Source organism: Culex pipiens, chromosome 1 (assembly GCF_016801865.2).
Source record: "Culex pipiens pallens isolate TS chromosome 1, TS_CPP_V2, whole genome shotgun sequence".
Taxonomy (NCBI): Eukaryota; Metazoa; Arthropoda; class Insecta; order Diptera; family Culicidae; genus Culex; species Culex pipiens.
Genome location: NC_068937.1, coordinates 125,987,162 through 126,005,610, shown reverse-complemented (window position 1 = coordinate 126,005,610; position 18,449 = coordinate 125,987,162). Strand labels below are relative to the sequence as shown.

The 18,449-nt window shown below is 39.3% G+C and overlaps 3 protein-coding genes across 3 annotated transcripts; 1 reads left to right on the top strand and 2 right to left on the bottom strand.

The window, feature by feature from the left end:
- Nucleotides 1-62: 62 nt before the first annotated feature.
- On the bottom strand, nt 63-1,441 carry LOC120422147 (omega-amidase NIT2-like). Its single transcript, XM_039585518.2, has 2 exons — nt 761-1,441; nt 63-704 (listed from the first exon to the last, which is right to left on the bottom strand). Exons 1-2 carry the CDS (start codon nt 1,100-1,102, stop codon nt 213-215), a joined length of 834 nt encoding a protein of 277 aa, XP_039441452.1. The 5' UTR covers nt 1,103-1,441; the 3' UTR covers nt 63-212.
- Nucleotides 1,442-1,888: 447 nt separating this feature from the next.
- LOC120422146 (omega-amidase NIT2-like) lies at nt 1,889-3,574 on the top strand. Its single transcript, XM_039585517.2, has one exon. The coding sequence runs from the start codon at nt 2,081-2,083 to the stop codon at nt 2,918-2,920; it is 840 nt and encodes a 279-aa protein (XP_039441451.1). The 5' UTR covers nt 1,889-2,080; the 3' UTR covers nt 2,921-3,574.
- Nucleotides 3,575-4,626: 1,052 nt separating this feature from the next.
- On the bottom strand, nt 4,627-16,968 carry LOC120422152 (phytanoyl-CoA dioxygenase domain-containing protein 1). The gene is made up of 3 exons (XM_039585525.2): nt 16,732-16,968; nt 5,144-5,697; nt 4,627-5,086 (listed from the first exon to the last, which is right to left on the bottom strand). Exons 1-3 carry the CDS (start codon nt 16,753-16,755, stop codon nt 4,801-4,803), a joined length of 864 nt encoding a protein of 287 aa, XP_039441459.1. The 5' UTR covers nt 16,756-16,968; the 3' UTR covers nt 4,627-4,800.
- Nucleotides 16,969-18,449: the final 1,481 nt, after the last annotated feature.

The window sequence follows — 18,449 nt, the reverse complement described above, 5'->3', positions numbered from 1 at the left end:
CTCCTCATTATCTGTGTGAAGAGAATCCAGTCCTGCAAAAAAACGAACACAAACAACAACAATTCCTTATCAACATACCACCGCGATGCACGTGTTTATTCATTATCACAATTTTTAAAACGTATACACAAAAAGTCCTGAATTCGTCACAATCAATTTGTTAAAAATTTTCCATCATCACGCAATCACAATCTTCCTTGGTCAGTTCCGCGTCACTTCTTCTTCACCAACTCGTAAAGGTCGGCTCTCTTCTGCTGCAGCACCGGAATCTGGCTACGTGCTTCGGGCAGCGTCTTTAGTATCAAATCCGCCACCACAATCTCCTGGAACTCGGTGCCCTTCTGGATGACCTTTCCCCACGGATCCACAACGAGCGAGTGTCCGTACGCCACCAGGTCCGCGTGGGGATCCCGTGCCGGCGAGCAGAACGCCACAAACACCTGGTTGTCGACGGCACGAGCCCGAGCCAGCAGTTCCCAGTGCAACTCGCCGGTGTAGCAGTCACAAACGGCCGGGTAGATCAGCAGATCACACCCGTCGGCACGGTACGCCGCGGCAAACTCCGGAAACCGCATGTCCCAGCAGATGCCCAGCCCGATCTTGGTTTCACCCACGTAGAACGTCGTGTAGCTATCGCCACGGGTGAACACCGACGTCTCGTTCACCACCAGCTTCTCCGGGATGTTGGTGTCGCAGAGGTGGACCTGATGGGGAGGGATATCGATGAAGTACTGAGAGCAAACCCGCGATCGCGACCTACCTTCCGATGCTTGGCCACCAGCGCGCCATCGGGTCCCCATACCGTACAAGTGTTGAACAGCTTCCCATCGCGATCACGCTCCACAAACGATCCTCCCACGACGTGCACCCCAAAATGGCTGGCCGCTTCGCTCAACGCCTTGCTCGTCTCCCCGGACGGGATCGCCTCGGCGTTCGCTGCAAAGTCCGCCTCGCTGTACGGAATGTTGAAGCTCTCCGGCAGCACCACCACGTTCGCGAACTTTTCCTTCTTGGCGATCCGGATCAGATCCACTGCGTTCTTCAAGATCTTCTCGCGCGCTCCCGCGATCTTGAGCTGAACCAGCGCTATTCTGATGACCATCCTGACGGTTCGACTGTGGGCTTGCTACTGAACTAGCGGTCCGCTGTGTCGGTTACGATCGGGTCAACCGGAGAGTGATCTTCACGGAGGCAACTGATAACGAAGCGCGCGCAGTGGCTGATCGAACTCACCCGAGGTCGCGATTATCAGCTATCAGCCGTAATGGTACCAACAGACTATTAAATCTTCGCGAAACGGTTGTTTGTCCAAGCCTTAACAAGCTATTTTAGGATCCCGACGAGCGACGAAGACGGCGATCGCTTTGTCTGTAGCGTGCCGATCAAGCGGACATTCTAATGACGGGACGGCTGCCGGCAGTCAACCCGACCGTTCAACAATGCACTGTGTGGTGGTGATGATTGACGATGATCGGGGATTTGTTTTGATTCGGTTGGGGGATCAATTGGGAAGCATCGTGTAAACATCTTCCGAGACGAGATTATGGTCGATTGTTTGCGTTCTGGGGTGACAAGTGAGGCGTTGGGTTTCGTTGTAAGGAATATAGCTTTTGCTATAATAACCGATAAATATTTAATTGGTTTGAACTAGAATAAACCGGTGACTGGAAATCACTTGAGAGATCGTCACTTACCAACATGGACACGGGTTTGGCACATTTGAACTCGTATTACAAGTTTAGTTTGCATATTAATGACTCGCTTAGGAAAATACTACCAGGCTGATCAATACTATGTTAGCTTGGCCTCCTCAACTTGAGATAGGTCTTAATTACAGTATAGATGCAGTTTTAGAGCTAATTATGTTTTGTGCTGTAATACAAAAGGGTGCATTGACTAAATTGTTCGCAACTGTGATTCAATTATCTTACTAACATGACCCACTGCATTTTAAACCTTCTAGCTTGCACAAACTAGGCGTAAAGTAATTATCGTTACCCGCTTCTCATAAATACCGACCGCTCTGCTGAGATCGTTGCAGTCAACCAACAACGCAACCACTCAGACATAGTTCAAGATCATGGCTCCGTCAAAGCTCAAGTTAGCCCTGCTCCAGCTGGACAGCTTCCCGACCAAACAGGCGGCGATCGCAAACGCCCTCACTCAAATCAGGAGTGCCGCCAAGGACAAGGGCGCCAAGCTGATAATCCTGCCCGAATGCTGGAACTCGACGTACAGTGCGGATGAATTTGGGCGAGCTGCCGAGAAGATTCCCGGTGGGGAGACAAGCGTAGCCTTGGCTAACACCGCAAAAGAGCTCGGTATCTGGTTGGTCGGTGGAACCTATCCCGAGGTGGACGCCGGAAAGGTTCACAACACGTGCGCCGTTTTTGGACCGCAGGGAGAGTTCGTCGGAAAGTACCGCAAGATGCATCTCTTCGACATGGATATTCCTGGAATTTGCACGTTCAGCGAGTCCAGCGTGTTGACTCCTGGTCAGGAGTTTCTGACGTTCTCCGTTGAGGGCCTCAATGTCGGCATCGGTATCTGCTACGATCAACGCTTCCCGGAGTTTGCGGCCATTCATCGACAGCTGGGCACGGACTTCCTGATCTTCCCGTCGGCCTTCGATACCTACACCGGTCCGATGCACTTCGAGTTGATAGCGCGGGCTCGTGCGCTGGACAACAGCATGTTCGTGGCGTTGTGTGCCCCGGCCAGAGATACCAGTAAGGACTACGTGGCGTACGGGTATTCTACTCTTTGCGATCCCTGGGGAAGAGTGGTTTGCAGAGCTGGAGAACATCCGGAAATGTTGGTAGTGGACTTGGATCTGACGCTACTGGAGGATATCAAGAAGAAGATTCCCGTACTTAAGCAGAAGCGGAACGATGTGTACGAGTTGGTTAGGAAGAAGTGATTGAATTCCAATCAGTATGCGCAAATCATCGAACCGCGTTGAAGTGCATACGCATATCTAGACATTTAAAACAGACGTTTTACTTACTCTGTTCTTCAATCACAATTAGCAGCAATAAAAAAACACAACTCTTCAGCATAAAAGCAATAAATTTCACATTTCAGTGGTGCATAAAACAAGCGCGATTGGTATCATTCGGAGCGCCATGCCGTTGGCCTCGAACGAATTGTCTACAGTCCCCGCAATCCACGTGCCCAGGTGTGAATTCCTTAAGAGCGGTAGCACGCGAGCGTGGAACTTGGAACATGACGAACCTGCCACAACAATAGTGGTGTAGATGGCCTGGCAAATGGAAGAGGGGGGAGGTGGATTAAATGATCGCTTGATGAATTGATGAATTCATTAGTTGTAAATAGTCAGTACCCTGATATGCTGTAGCCTTATACTGAGAGTATCCGAATTTAGATTTTTTTTTAATCCGTCTGTCAAGAACTGGAATAAATATTCCACATGCCTTGTATTCGAATAATCTTCCAGAACAGGGCACCATTAAACGGATGGACTAAGCTTAACACCCAAATTTGAGCATGGATTGGCACAACAGTACAGTCCAGATTCTCAGAATCGAATCACAAATAAAAATGTTGTCTTATTTTTGATTTTCAAGCTTATGTTTCGTAATTTTATAGGCCATGACTAAAGTGGGGTCGCAGAACTCGATTCGATTATTCGCAGTCCCATACTAACCTCCGGATAATCGCAACTTCGGATTATCGAATTCGGACTGGATCAATAAATCAAGCTTGGTTTATGGATGGTCCCTAAGTGGTAGTGAGTTAGTGCTAGATTTTAGGTCAAATATTGATAAATGTGCAAAAAATTTAAGAAGTTTTTCCTCACACATCAATTGCAAATCTTCATCTCATTTGTAAATATGATTGCGCCTGAATGCAAAAAAAAAATCCTAAAAAACTTGCCCAAAAAAACATTCTTGAACTAGTTTCCAGCTCGGGAAATTTTGAGGTTATTTGAAAATCAAACCTTTTTGCTTCCACCAGAAATGTTTTAACGTAACTTTTAAAAAACTTCTTCAAACTAAAAAAATTCAATAGGAAAGAATTCAAGTATGTCTAAATTTGTAAAATATATACAAGTTTAAAAATAGCATCAAATCCAATCTTATTTGTCAAAAACAAAACTTTAAATTACACATTTGCTAAAAAAAACGCATTGCAGTGGTCATTGATTTAACAAAGGGGAATTGCTAGCTCAATTTTAATTAAGCAATTTCCAGTACTTGCAATTTTGAATTCATTTTTAATACAAATTTCACAAAATTTTTAAAATAATCGAGATAAAGTGGAAATTGTGATATGAATTTTTAAAAAGTTGATTCGCAAATGTTTTGATAGTAACTTGCTTGCTCACTTCCCATTATTCTACTCTGGATATTATGGGGTGAAAATGCTTATAAAAAGCTGTAATTCTAGAGGATAACTCTAATGCTTAATGCCCAAAGTGATGATAAGCTCATAAACATGATAACCAAATAAGATAAAATTCGGCAATTTCAAGTCGCTTCTTTTTAGTGCAAGTGTAGTTCGATGAGTTTGTCGAGTCTAGCACGAGTAACAACACGTTCGCCACCAGTAAATACTAACTACATCACGGAACGGCAATCAAATCAAATGAACGAACTCAACCACTGTTGCAATCGCTTTCATCTTAATCAAAACATATATTTCCTCATATTTATAGCATATAAAAAGGTGATAATAAAGAGTACACAAATAAAAAAATAAAGAAATCATCTATGGCACATCAACGCATCGAAGCAGAACCAACCATTCGCACGCACACGAACTCACAGCGCACCCCTCTCAGGGATCCCGCTCGTACAGCACCGGGAAGGGTCGATCCTCGGCCGGCTGGAGCCAGTTCTCGGCGGAGTACTCGCAGCCCTCGGTTTCGATCACGTGGAAGGTGTACGCATGCCGGCTACGGTCCGATCGGTTCGCATCGCTCCGGTGGACGGCCTGGCTGTGGATGAGGACCAGCGAGCCCGCTTTGACGGGGACGGCCACAAAGTTGGACTGCGGGTAGAGGGGTGCGGGGCGATCGTAGATGAGCAGTTCCGGTGAGGACGCGTCCGGGTTGCGGATGTACCTGTGGGGGAGAAGACTGTTAGGAGAGTTCATCGAATTCAAATGTTTAGACCCTTACCTCCTGTGAACTCCACTCTTGTGCGATCCCTTAATAAAGTGCAAACATCCATTCTGCAGCGTGGCGTCCTCCAGCGGAATCCAGAACCCGATGGTCGTGCTAGGTTCCGTGTACAAATACGTGGCATCCTGGTGTGACTTGACCTCTCCGCCAATGCCCGGGTTCTTAAAGATGTACATGCTCTGCGCAACGGCCGGCGTCTGGAAGCCCAACTGCCAGCAAACCTCCTTCACCCGATTCGACATGGTAACCTTCGTGAAAACCGGATGTTCCGAGTGCAGCGCGTGGCCGACCTTGTTCAGCGCGACCGAAGGGTCCACCAGCAGCTCTCCGTTCTCACCGACAGATCCCTCCTCGAAAAAGTACCGAATTTTGTCGCCACTTTCGATAAAGTACCGGTCCCGGCTTTGGCTCGTTTTGGAGTTGATCGTGCTGAACACCTTGCGTTCCTCCTTGGGGGCATCTTTGTGCAGGTTTTTGCCCGCTTCGAGCAGCTCCTGGACCTCGTCCGGGGACAGAAAGTCATCGACGACGGCGTAACCGTCCTCGCGTATCTGAAAGTTAAAATAACAGGCTTGTTATGTACGAGATTTTCCCAGTTTTTTTTTCTTTAAATTACTTGGTTAATATAAAAATTTGTATTTTATTCAAAAACCCCTTTTGGTGATTAACATTTGAACCTCCTCAAAAATCATTCGCAAAAGATTCCTGTTTGTATTTAATTGCGCCGATAGCGCCAGAATGCATGCAAAAAAGCTTCTCAAAAAGCTGTGTAAAATGAATATTCTCATATCGACGGTAACATTTCTAAAGGCATCATGTACATTTTGGCACATTCTGGATTATTGCATATTCGGAAAATACTCCTAATAAGCTACCTCTCCACCAAAAATGAGCAAAAGTTAATTCCGTAAAGTCTGTTTAATAATGATTTTAAATAAAGTAACTTAAACAAAATCTCTGGCTTCAGCAGTGCCTGTTTATATCGAGAAATTAAAAGAGAGAGTGTGTGCGTGCAACATGGAGTTAAACTTTTTGAAAAGCCTTGGTAAGCTTCACAGCAACTGCACAGAAAGTTTAACTCCATGTTGCGATTTGACAGCTCGATAGCCCTTTCAACCTGTCAAATAAAAGACTACATGAACCTCGTGACGAAAACAAAACATCATGAAAAAGACGCCATGTACATTTGCTGACGAAAAGCGAATCATAACAAAACTTCCCCTCCACTTGCAAAAGGCGTCATGTACATTCGGCGAAGAAAGCCGAATCATAACAAAGCTTCCCCTCCAATTACAGCAGGATGATATAGACGATGGTGATTTCAAAAGAAGTTTTGTTTGGTTTTTCTTAAATATAATGACGGAAATAATGTTTTATTGAATATGGATGATCAAGTTTCAATAAAAGCTACGTTTTTCATCGTTTGGTATCATTAGAACATATTCTTTTGTTTTTATATTAAAATGGGAATTGAAAAATGATGCACAACATTCAAATGCATTTTTCTCAAAACGCATGGTTTGTACATGATGCTTTTTGAAATGTTGGCGTCGATATATCAGTTAAAGCTGAATAAATCGGGCGGAAAAACCCAACCTGAACAAGCGGTAGCTGAATAATTGGAGCCTAACATTTCAAAAGGGCACATAACTTTTGTAAACAATTGTGTATCACTCAAATGACAGTTTACATAAGTTTACGTAATTATTATAATTCCTAATCAAATGCACCCGGTATATATGCAATTAGCTAAACATTTAGCTAAATCCTTACTCCTCAGACTCACTTAAGCTCAAAAATTAGCATTTATAGCACAGTTGTACTAAAAAAGTTGAGTGGGATTTCCAGTGCTCGCCATCGGGGGTCAGCTTTACCTAAAATTTTGTACACGCTTATCCAAAATAACACATGTCTGTGTTACTTTTACTCGGATTTCGTCTAAACTAAAGCATCTCAGGAATGTGATTAGAGAGTTTGCATTTCTCCTCGCTTTTCTATCATTATTTGGTAACATTCACTAGAATTTGAAAAAAGACACAGGCAAAAAATTGATAGAACGTTTGTTCAAGTCGTGAACACAAACAAAAAATACTGTACACAACTTAAGTATCCTAATCTTGCTGAATTATAGTGAAAAAATAGCGTTACTTTATCATTCGAAAGAATAGTTATCTGTGAATTGCGGGACACATGGGCCTAATTAGAACAGCAGTTTTGGCCATGTTTTTGTGCAATATTTGATACTTTAGATTAATTTGGGTTGAACAGATATAGAATAACAAAATTGATAAATTTGCTTCCAAATTTGATACCCTTAAGTGCTCTGTCCCGAATCACCCCAGATGACAAAAAGTGAAGTGAAGACTTAGTGATTTGTTTTTTTTTTTTTAATAGGACATACCATTCTGCATTTTTCGTGAAAAATATCGTGGAATCAGCTTTAAATTTGACGTTTAACTTTGAAAAAAAAATCGTAGGTGAAATTCTCGTATGTTTGGCAGGTTTATCGTTTGCTCCTAATTCCGTTCAATTTGCTGATTTTCATTATTTAAGCAAATTATTTTGCAAAACTTTTGATAGAAACTTGCTTGCTCACTTCCTATTGAGCTGATTATTACTCGATTTCAGTTGAAAACGCTTTTATGAGCTGTAATCAAATGTCAAAGTGCTGATATGGCAACATTAGAGGCACGCTGGAATTAGATGCTGTTCCCCTAAGACGTGTCGTGTTTTTTCTTAGCAAGCCTGTCAAATTTACTACAATTGTCTATGACCACCCACCCAAAAAGTAAGTTTGATCCACGAGAACAAAAAATTACGAAAGTCCATAAATTTTTGGCATGTTGCTCAAACGAAACCACAACAACGTTTTTACATGGGTTTTATAGAAAACCTAGATGTTTCGGTATCAAAAGATCGGATATTTATGCTCTTTCCGATGCCACATAGGTTGATTTGTGAATCGTGGACTGGTTCGGATGCCGGAGTATTTTCCGACTACGTAATTCCGGGTTGGTACGAAATTGCAACGAAAAATCTATTCTATCGATACAAAGATCCTCAAAACAATATTTTACCCACCCCAAAATGTTTATTTAGCAATTCTATGGTAATATATTGACATTTAGTTAAATTAAAAGTTTGCAAAATTAAGTTTAGAAAAGTTTTACATAGAATTTACAGAGTTATATAAACATTTATACTATGTAGATAGTAAACTTTATATTCAATCCAATTTTTTTAATCAGTCAAGGATGTCTATTTGGGAGTTGGGAGACTGGATTTTTGGTGATTTGTCAACAAATAAATTTATTTATGTAAATTTTTCGAAAGGTGTACAAACTTTTTGTTACCTTTTTGAATTTTTGTAATAATATGTTTTTTAGAACTTTTTATAGAAATCATCCTTTCATGAGCTTTTTGTAGAAAAATGTTCGGCATGAGTTCTTGAACAAAACGTAGTAGTAGGTTTCTGTCAAACTTAAAATTGTTTACATGTTTCATCACAAAATGTGCATAGTGCCCAAGGGGTGTGAATACTGTACATGTCAAAGTTTTCATAAACGTATCAAGGGAATAGATTTTTTAAGACAATTTTACCTGACAGTTACCATTTTGACCATTGTGCTTAGTTTAATCTTTGTGAAGCTACAGCGGTTTTAAAAATAAAAAATAAAAATCGCAACATGGATTTAAACTTTCTGTGAAGTTGCTCTTAAGTTTACCATGGTACTTCAAAAAGTTTAACTCCATGTTGCATGCAAACATTCTGACTTTTAATTTATTGATATGTAAGGCGTACGTTCAGTAAACAATTCCAAACAGATTTCAAAATTTAGTCACATTTAATGCTTGAATCACGGTATCGCTAATATCCGTTGACTCAAGCTGATCTTTTCTCAGAGTCAAACAGTCGATTCATGATCCTCAACAGCTGTTCGATGTGTCACTCACAGTAGCTACTTGGGGGTTCAGGTTCAAGGAGACGCTACTGTGACGTACCAGAGTCAGTCATTTGAAATTCTTCGAATGCCAATTCGCACAAACACACGCACCAACAAAAAAAAACAAGAATGAAATACATTGTGCAGAAAGCGAAGAGAAATTCACTGCGTGTGCATTCAATTATAATTTATCGCGAGGGAGAGAGTCGAGAGCGAGAGAGAATCGCGCTCGTGATGCATCGTCTGAAGATTCTGCTCTCATCGCGCAGTTCTTTGCCTCCAAAAGGAAAACGATCGCGAGTGAGTTATTTTTAGCCGCTTCCTTCCGAGATTTATCGCTTTCGTTTTTTACAGAAATAAATCTGACAGAAACGCATTTTTGGCGTTGCATCATTTCAGCTGAGTACACCGTGAAGAGCAAAGTGCAGCGGTGTGCCATTTCTTAGCGGGTGACGGGGTAATTGGGGTAAAGTAACAAACAAAAAATATTTTAAAATTAGTTGCTAAATAAATGTACTTGATTTATTCTGAAGCATGTTGAAGAGCAAAATGGTCCAACTGACCCAAAATACCCCCCCCCCCCCCACCGAAAATACGAACAACTGACAACTGCCCTGTATCGTCTTTTGAAGCCAGACGCAAAGCGGGGGGAAACGGTGCTGATGATGCACTTGGCACCATTTGCGCAGGTAGCCAAATACTCAACCAACAGAAGATCCGCACAAGTTGCGCAGTTAGCTTTGACAGTCAACCCTTCGTAGAGTGCGGAACGTTTTAATAACTTATCTGAGATTTTTTTTTAAACCGAAAAAAATATTTTTAAAAAACTCGTCAAATGGATTAACCGAACCGTACCAAATCGCAGTGCCCACCACCGAATTTGGACGTGCAAATTTTTGGGCCTCAACCAACGTTGAGCCAAATATGAGTCAGCAGGTTTTGAACGAACCACCGAACCATCAGCAGACCCAGGAGGGGCTTGATATGGGTCTGACCTTGTTTCCCCGACGACGCCGCGGTCACTAATTAGAGTATAATTTGATGAGCTGTCGTTTCGGCACAAGGTGTGGTGCTGGTGCGTGAAGGTGCCAATGAAATTAAAACTAAATTTAAGGTAGCGAAGGAATTTGAAAACATGACCGTGCCACGGCACATGGTGTTGAACTCGGTGTTTATTGATTTTGATGGGTTATTGCGACGTGGGATAAAATTTGGTTGCTAATATTTGAAACTGGCAAGACTTTTTTTTTGTGACAAGGAATTTTTGTACAGTTTTGACTAGATTATTCAAAGTTCTCGCAAAAGAAAATTACTTAAGTCTGTTGTCTCAAAAACAATATTCAGTAAAATAAACTAAGTTTGATTAAATTCAATCAAAACTTAGGAATCAAATTCATGTTATCATACAATCGACTTTAGATAATCTTTGTGCTTTTTTTGCATTTAAACATATTTATCAGCTTTTGCTTTAATTGAGGTGAAGCCGTTGATCATTTTCGAAGAAAATTGATCATCACTATGAAATCACTATGAATTCAATTTAACGAATTTCAGCACCAAAAGGAAGCAGCATGTGCCGGGTGTTGAGTTCTTCAAGGCACTGAAAGAATTTCCGATCTAAATCAAATGCGTTTAAAAATTTATATAGTTTTGTGGCACATTCATTGACGTCCTAATTTGCAATCATTGATTAATGACGATTTCCATAACTTTACAAGGAATGGGATGATCGTTACCAAAAGTAATCAGCATGTGTAGGGTACTATTCTAAACAACTTGTTGAAAGAATTTTACTTGAAGGGTTTAAAAATTAGCAAAACAAAATACGTGAAAAAAAAATTAACAACATCATTTAATTTATTTTAATTTAACAGTTAAAGTTCTACGATCGGGCTAAAAATTTTTTTGGGGGTTCCTTGGCCGAAATAAATAGACCCGTATTTTTTTGTTTGGCCATTAGGGTGACCTGCTCCGTGTTAAGGGTGGTCCGAAAATGGCATTTTTCGTAAATTTTCGCAAAAACCACTTTTTTCAAAAAATCATATCTCCGCGCCATTTCATCCGATTCTTAGGCGCGAAAGAAAGGTGATTAGTTTGGCTATTTGGAAAAAAATAGAAAGAAGTTCCAAAAATCTAGCTAAACATTTGTAAAGGTCGTATGAAAACTTAAAATGCTGTTTTGAAGGTCTCGGGTCCAAAGAGTCTATGTCTAAAAACATTTTTATCAGATTCCTCGGAAAGTTTCACAAAAAATGGTGAAGTTATGTTATCGATACTCTGAAATACGATTTTTTGAAAATAAAAACTGGGGGTTTCGACGCGCCACGCACTAGAATGGAAAAATGACGAAAACGGGAAAAAATCGACTTTTTTCACTAAAACTGCGATAACTTGAAAATTTCAGCGATGACTTTACATGTTAGGGTACCAATTTTTTTGTAATTTAGATACGCAATTGAAATACGCAACTTTTGGTACCCTAACATGTATAGGTCATCGCTGAAATTTTGCGCCTAAGAGAGCTAAAATCGGATGGCGCGGAGATATAATTTTTTGAAAAAAGTGTTTTTTGCGAAAATCGACGAAAATTGCCATTTTTCGGGCCACCCTAACACGCCGTAGGTCACCCTAATAACCAAAAAAAAATACAGGTCTAATTATTTAGGCCAAGGAACCCCCAGAAAAATTTTGAGCCCGATCGGAGAACTTTTGTTCGAATCATGCTGTTTTCGTGGGGAATTGCTGAATAATGATATTCCGTCAACTGGGGCGAATAAAGACTACAGTCTGAATAGGGACAGCAGTTTTCGGAGCACAAATAAGCTTCAAATTTGGAAGAGGATGAACTAATTTTGTTGTTCTGTGTATGTCAATCAAAAACAGCGAAATATTGTACAAAGCCATGGCCGAACCCGCTGTCCTGATTCGCCCGAGATAAAGCTATATGTATTTAAATGATTAAAAAATAACAAAAAAAATCCTAGAGCGGAATACCACAACCCAAAACTGGGCAGCGCTAGTCCGAGAGAATAATGGCCTCGAGGCGAGAGTATACACGGAGAGACTGTGCCCAGAAATTTTAATAATCAAAAGTGTTGATTTTACTTTCGTAAATTTTAACAAAAACGTACTTGTCACTGCCAATTTTCAGTTAAATTAACCAAAATTCAGTATTAATTTAATAACCTGTTTGTTGAAAATGATAAAGGCAAAAAGCTAACAGATTTCCCGAACTCGAATGAACGTTCTCGACTGTTAGCCTTGGTTTTAGGAAAATCAAAAATTTTGTTGGTTGAATATAAATAACAATTGGTTGAATATTTAAAAGATGAACTTGGGTTTGTTTACGTCTGTTATTTGAAGTCAGGATTTGAACGAGAGCGGTCGATTTGTTGAGTTTGTGTTGTTAATTATGAAGTGAGAGGGTGTGAAAGGTGAAAATTACACTATTTGGCTAATGTTGAAGTGGCAAATCGAAGTGTTGCAACTGGGGAGGTAGAATGGTGAGTAGGTTTTTTGATGATTTCTTTGCAGGTGATAAACTATTAAGAGCAAGAGGACAACCTTCGCCATGAGGACCTCTGATGCGAGTGAGTTGAACACGTTATAAGAATAATTGATGGAAAGAGAAGGCAGTAGAAGCACATACAGTATGTGGTAGAAGGGAGATGCGGGCCAACTCTTAACGGATAGAGCAGCTCGGGCAAATTTAACAAAATGTTGGTTAATCCAATTAAGTATGGGTTTTTTTTTGCACAATAATTAATCTTTTGTGATTCTTATTAGAAAACTGAATCTTTCAAAATCTTCGTGCTTACGACGGATAAAATCTTAATGAACCATTCTTTTTTCAGAATCATCAATTATAAAATACATAGAAATGCGTACATATGACAACATAAAAATAGAGAAGAAGTAAAATATCAAAAAAAAGAAGATAATTATTATCTTGAAAGTATTGATGCAATATGACTGCTCAATAAACTGGTAAGTTAAACTCATGATATTTTTTTCAGGAATCGGAGTATGTTGAATAAATTGAATCAAATGCAGTGAAATTGTGTTGCCAAAAGTAATTGTTAAATTAATGCAAGCTTGGTAAGTAGCATTATTGATATTTCTTCTTCCCTCATTATAATTACATTTATTTACGTTCTTTTTTTCAGTTTATAGCCGAAATTAATAATTTTAAATTAAATTACTAATAAATTTCACATGTCTATTTGCAGCAAATGGTTCACTTTGGTGAAAATTCTGTGTCCCATCATAAGAAAAATAACTAAACCTGAGACCGTTGTAGATGATGATGACTTATCGGATGATTTCACAGTGATGGTAAATGAATACAACACTCAATTTTATACAACATAATAAAAATATTAGCTTAAAACTTGGTGAAAATTTTGCTCGGTTTCTATTTTTAAGGAATTCGTAATTTTTTAAAACATTAGTCAAACTTTACATGTTTTAAAATAACAGTTAAACAAAGTTTTGTTTTGATGCTTTTTAACAGTAATTTAACAACTTACTTAAAAAAAAACAAATTAGTACAAGACGTTAAATTTTTAGGCAGAATAAATCCGAAAATAAAAACACTCATTATTAATTTGTGAGGCATTATTACAAAATTTACTGCAAATTTAATAAAAATATTGCTAACAACAGCTAATTATTGACTACATGTACGAATATTTTTCTGTATTCAAGTAAGACATTAGTTAAAATATAGCTAGAAATTCGGCACAGCCTATATCGTTAGATAATTAAAGAAAATATTTATCAACACTTACATAAATTATGTCTAATTAAGAAATGTTTTGTTATAAACCACTAATAATTTGCTGCATGCAAAAATATTTCGGTTGATACAACGAAAAAAAGTGTTGAAAAATGTTGAAAAATATGTCAGTTTTAACAGAATATTCCACAATATTTCAGCTGAAAACAAAAAAAACATTAGTTAATTTGCTGAAAAAATATTCTAGCAGTTGACTGCTAGAATTTTTTTCGACCATTTAACCAACAAAAATGGCAATTCCAACTATGTTTTTAGTTAATTTTAGTTACTGGTGGTCAGCAATTTCGGGTTAACAAAATCAACAATCGATTGTTAAAAAAAGCTGTTTAAAAAATTAACCCATACTTTTAGTTAAATTAACCAAGATTTTCTTAGATTTGCCCCGGCCGGTCTCTCCGTGTAGTGGTACCATTTACGGACACAGAGAACATAGCTCGGGATGGGCGAAAATTCTCTCGAGGTTCATTTGCAAAAAAAAAGTTCATCCGTCAAAACTAAAAATCAAAAGTGTCGCCTACGGGAACCGAACCAGAGACCTTTGACAGACTAACCCAATGACTTATCGGCCCCGGCCACCATAGCTTGGTGAACAAAGAGTGGTCACTTGAGTGACACGTGTTGGAGATTTATTAAATGGACTAATTTTTATGGTGGTGTGAGTTGGTAGCATTATTCTCTCGATTTTGACGCTGAGCTCTCAATAATTGTTGAGGGAACGATTCTCTCGACTCGGAATTTTGGGTGTGGGATTGTTAATTTTGATATCCGACCTGATCCGGATGAATTTTATCTATTTTAGATTTGTAAAATATATTCTTTTATTTTTTCCTTCTTTTTCTTTGAGATTTTGTGATAAGGTTGTTCTATTAAAATATTTTTTTTGTTCCTCTCTCATTTATAAAATACTTCAATACACAATTGGGTTCAGCAAATGAAAAATTGAGAAAATCTTTGTCCAATCATCGATTTGCTATGAAATTTTCAATGATGGGCATTTTCTAAACTGTTCAGAATTCGAGGATTGAATGCATATTTTTTAAACTGTCCGAATTTTTGCTAGTACAATACATAATTTTGCTTTATTTCTCGTGTTCTCTCTCGTATGTTCCATTCCCTCTGTTCAGACCACTTCGACACGATGTTTGACCATTAATCTAGCTTCTACCCACAACATCCGTCCCAGTCCGATTCCACACTGAGCGTAGTGTCTCCCACCCAGGTCAACCGGCATGCTCCCACATAACACCGGCGGCATCGCCAAACATTAGCTCAGAAGTGGCTGATTTAATTCAATTCACTTTTTTGCGATCTCGTTTATGAATATCTGCTGCTCAAACTAGACACATTTTTGAGAAGGGTGATTGAATCAAACACAAAAAGAGACAAGTTAAAAAAAATCATGAAAATTAAAAGGAATTTGAAAAACAATTAAGAAAAAATATTTTTTTTTTTTCAAATCGGTAAAAATTTAGATAATGATGGACAAGTATAAACTAGAGACGTTATAGCTATCAAAATCGCCCAACTTCAATCCAAGTTCAACTTGTTCGAAAACCCATCACGCTAATTTGAAATTGAACAATTAAGTGGCGTCTGACAGCGCCCCAACCAAATAAAAACCAGCGAGATTCGGTTGGCTGAGCTTTCGAAGCCTTCTAGAAAGGTAAGCCCCCTTACCGGGCCGGTAATCAGCTCTCCTTATATGAGCGTTGATCGCCCGGGGTTGCCTTTTACGGTAACCTGCACCGTGAACCGTAACGTGTCGTGAAGGGGGCCAGCCGGCCGCCGGCAGACAAAGTTGAGGAAGAGATTGGTCGAGGGGTCGGCTACCGGTTATGAGTGCATTGATGGCTTAATGTGGGTTTTAATCGGAAAGGTGACACATGGCGCTTCAAGAATGCATGTTCTTTGACGTGACTAAATTGGTGTTGACAGCTCGTGCTATGAGAGCAAAAGTGAGACAAAACCAACAGGTTTTTGTAATTTTTTTATGCGATTTTCTGCTGTTGCTAAAACAAGACTGAAAATTTTAAAAATCAAATTGCGATAAGTAGCTATAAAACTTATTAAACTATTCATATTTGCGATTGTTTAAATAAAGTTAAATGTTACTGATAAAAACTGATCAAAACAATGAATTCTGTGTTGTTTTCGAGCAAAATTGTTGCAAAAATAGCCAAAATCTTGCTGGGAACTTGTGTTCATTTTGGAAGTAAAACTTCTAAAAATATGTTATAAATAATTTGGTTTTGAGCTCGAATTAAAAAAACATAAGTGAGACGTTCCCCTTGAAAATTGAAAGCCAAACTAGCACTGACCATCCAGCTAAAACAGCTGATACCGAATCCACTTGATATTCACCTCTAAACCCTAACAACAAATCGTTCAACACCTCCTAAAACCGAAGGTGTGCAAAATTTCCAAAACATTCGTGCCGGTGCCGGGAAAATCGCTCCACCACGAAAACCCAAAACCCACCTAAAAATAGCTCACGCGAGAAAACGAGGCAAAAATCACTACAACTCCTCCTCCACAACCTCCTCCAACCAAAAACTGTGTGTGTTTGTGGAAAATGAGGAAATGCTTTGATTGCCATTTCAACAAGTACCATTTTCCTGCGTATAACGGACAAGATTGCGTTGAAAGCTTCCCCCCTCTTATCCCATCCTCAAACCCCCAAAACCCTAACTTAAAACCGAGCGAATTACTAACTGTTCACAAAACTGCTTTAAAAAGCCAAACAAAAAAAAAGGTGAGCCAAAATGCTTACAAAATTGCACATTTTAGCTGTCGACGGCTAAAAATACTCGGATGAGCAACGGTTTCTTCCACGCGAAATTTACCTGATCAATGAGAAGGTTTCTCATAATTTTAGGCGATGACGATCCAAGAACTTTCCGGAGCACAAAAGAGGCTTATCACTTATGCCGCCACTTATCAGCTCGAACTTGAACTTTCTCAAATGCCCACCAGGGTGAGCTTATCTTGAATCAACAACAAACGGTCGATCACGAGCAAAACCGGGGAGACACACGATTTGGAACACCCGACCGAAAGACACGCACCGGACTGTACTGGTCAACTGCAGCTGAGCCGGTCTACGGCGATCGTTATTATACGAGCGATCGAGTGGTGAGAGAATGAGCGCAGGAGAGAGCGCGAGAGTAAGAGAGAGAAAGAGTTTTTAGAAATAAATCACTCATCACTTTGGGCAGTGCTCCCAGTTTTTTTTTCTGTGTGAGTGTCATCTCAGAGCAGATTAAAATTGAATTAAAAGGACTTTTATTATCAAACTTTAATCAATATTCTTAGATCTCCAATCACTAATTTTAAATCCATAATCTGCATTCTTCATTCTTCATCTACATTAGGGTGGTCCAAATCCGGACTTTTTTGGGGCTACCCCCTGAAATCAAAGATTGACCCATCACTAGGCTAAATTCCAAATTTGAGCTAATTCTGACCACGGGAACCCCTCCCTCCAATCGCTTAAAGTTTGTATGGGAAAAATCATCAAAATGTATGGAGAAAAGCAACTGTTTTTCTTTTTTACCTGTGGAGGGCGCCATAGTTATCCGATTCTTACCATTTCTCAAATGTAGAACCTTCATCAAATTTAGAACAACTTTCCCGAGGACACCATATTTTTAGGATTTTTTCCCGCGAAGTTATTAGAGCCCATTACTGACCATTTTTGCGCGGCCACCTGTAAGGGGCTACCTAACAACGATGTTTATTTCTAATTCGTACACGCACGTGCTCTTTCTCAGGTTCAAACTCTCTCACGAGCTTGCTCGCCTGCCTGCCTGCCTGCCTGTTTACCTACAAGCGCGTGCTCTGTTTCTCGGCTTGGACTTTTGTCGTCGTCGTCGTTTTCGTTTGATATCCGCTACGCTGCGTTCCTGGCATGTTAATTATAATTTTCAACTAAAATAGTCGGTTTGTATTGAGATATAAAATCAAATGTAATATGTGAACAACAATAGATATCATGTTATAAGAGCGTGTGAGAGAGAATACAAATTTCGATGAACTATTTCATCCATTGATTGTCATCTGTTCTGCCCCAACCCAGATTGCAAACGTTTTGGATTTTAATTTATCATACCTAAAGGAACAAAATTTGTATTACCTGAAGATTTGTTTTAAATAATTGAATCATTATCATGTTTCTTTAGCATATACGAACAACTGCTTGTAATGCTTCGAAAAACAAACAAACCCTGTTCACATGACATTTGCTGTTTTAAATGAGCCTAAGCTGTATTTTCTTTAAATGATTTTTTTCAGCGCACTTTTTTTATTTTTGACATTATTTAATAATTTATATGCTAAATATATCTCAAAACAAACCTGCTATTCTGAATAAAAATTATAATAAAATTGCAGTTTTGGGCGCTAATAACTTCGCGGGAAAAAATCCTAAAAATATGGTGTCTTCGGGAAAGTTGTTCTAAATTTAATGAAGGTTCTACATTTGAGAAATGGTAAGAATCGGATAACTATGGCGCCCTCCACAGGTAAAAAAGTAAAACAGTTGCTTTTTTCCATACATTTTGAT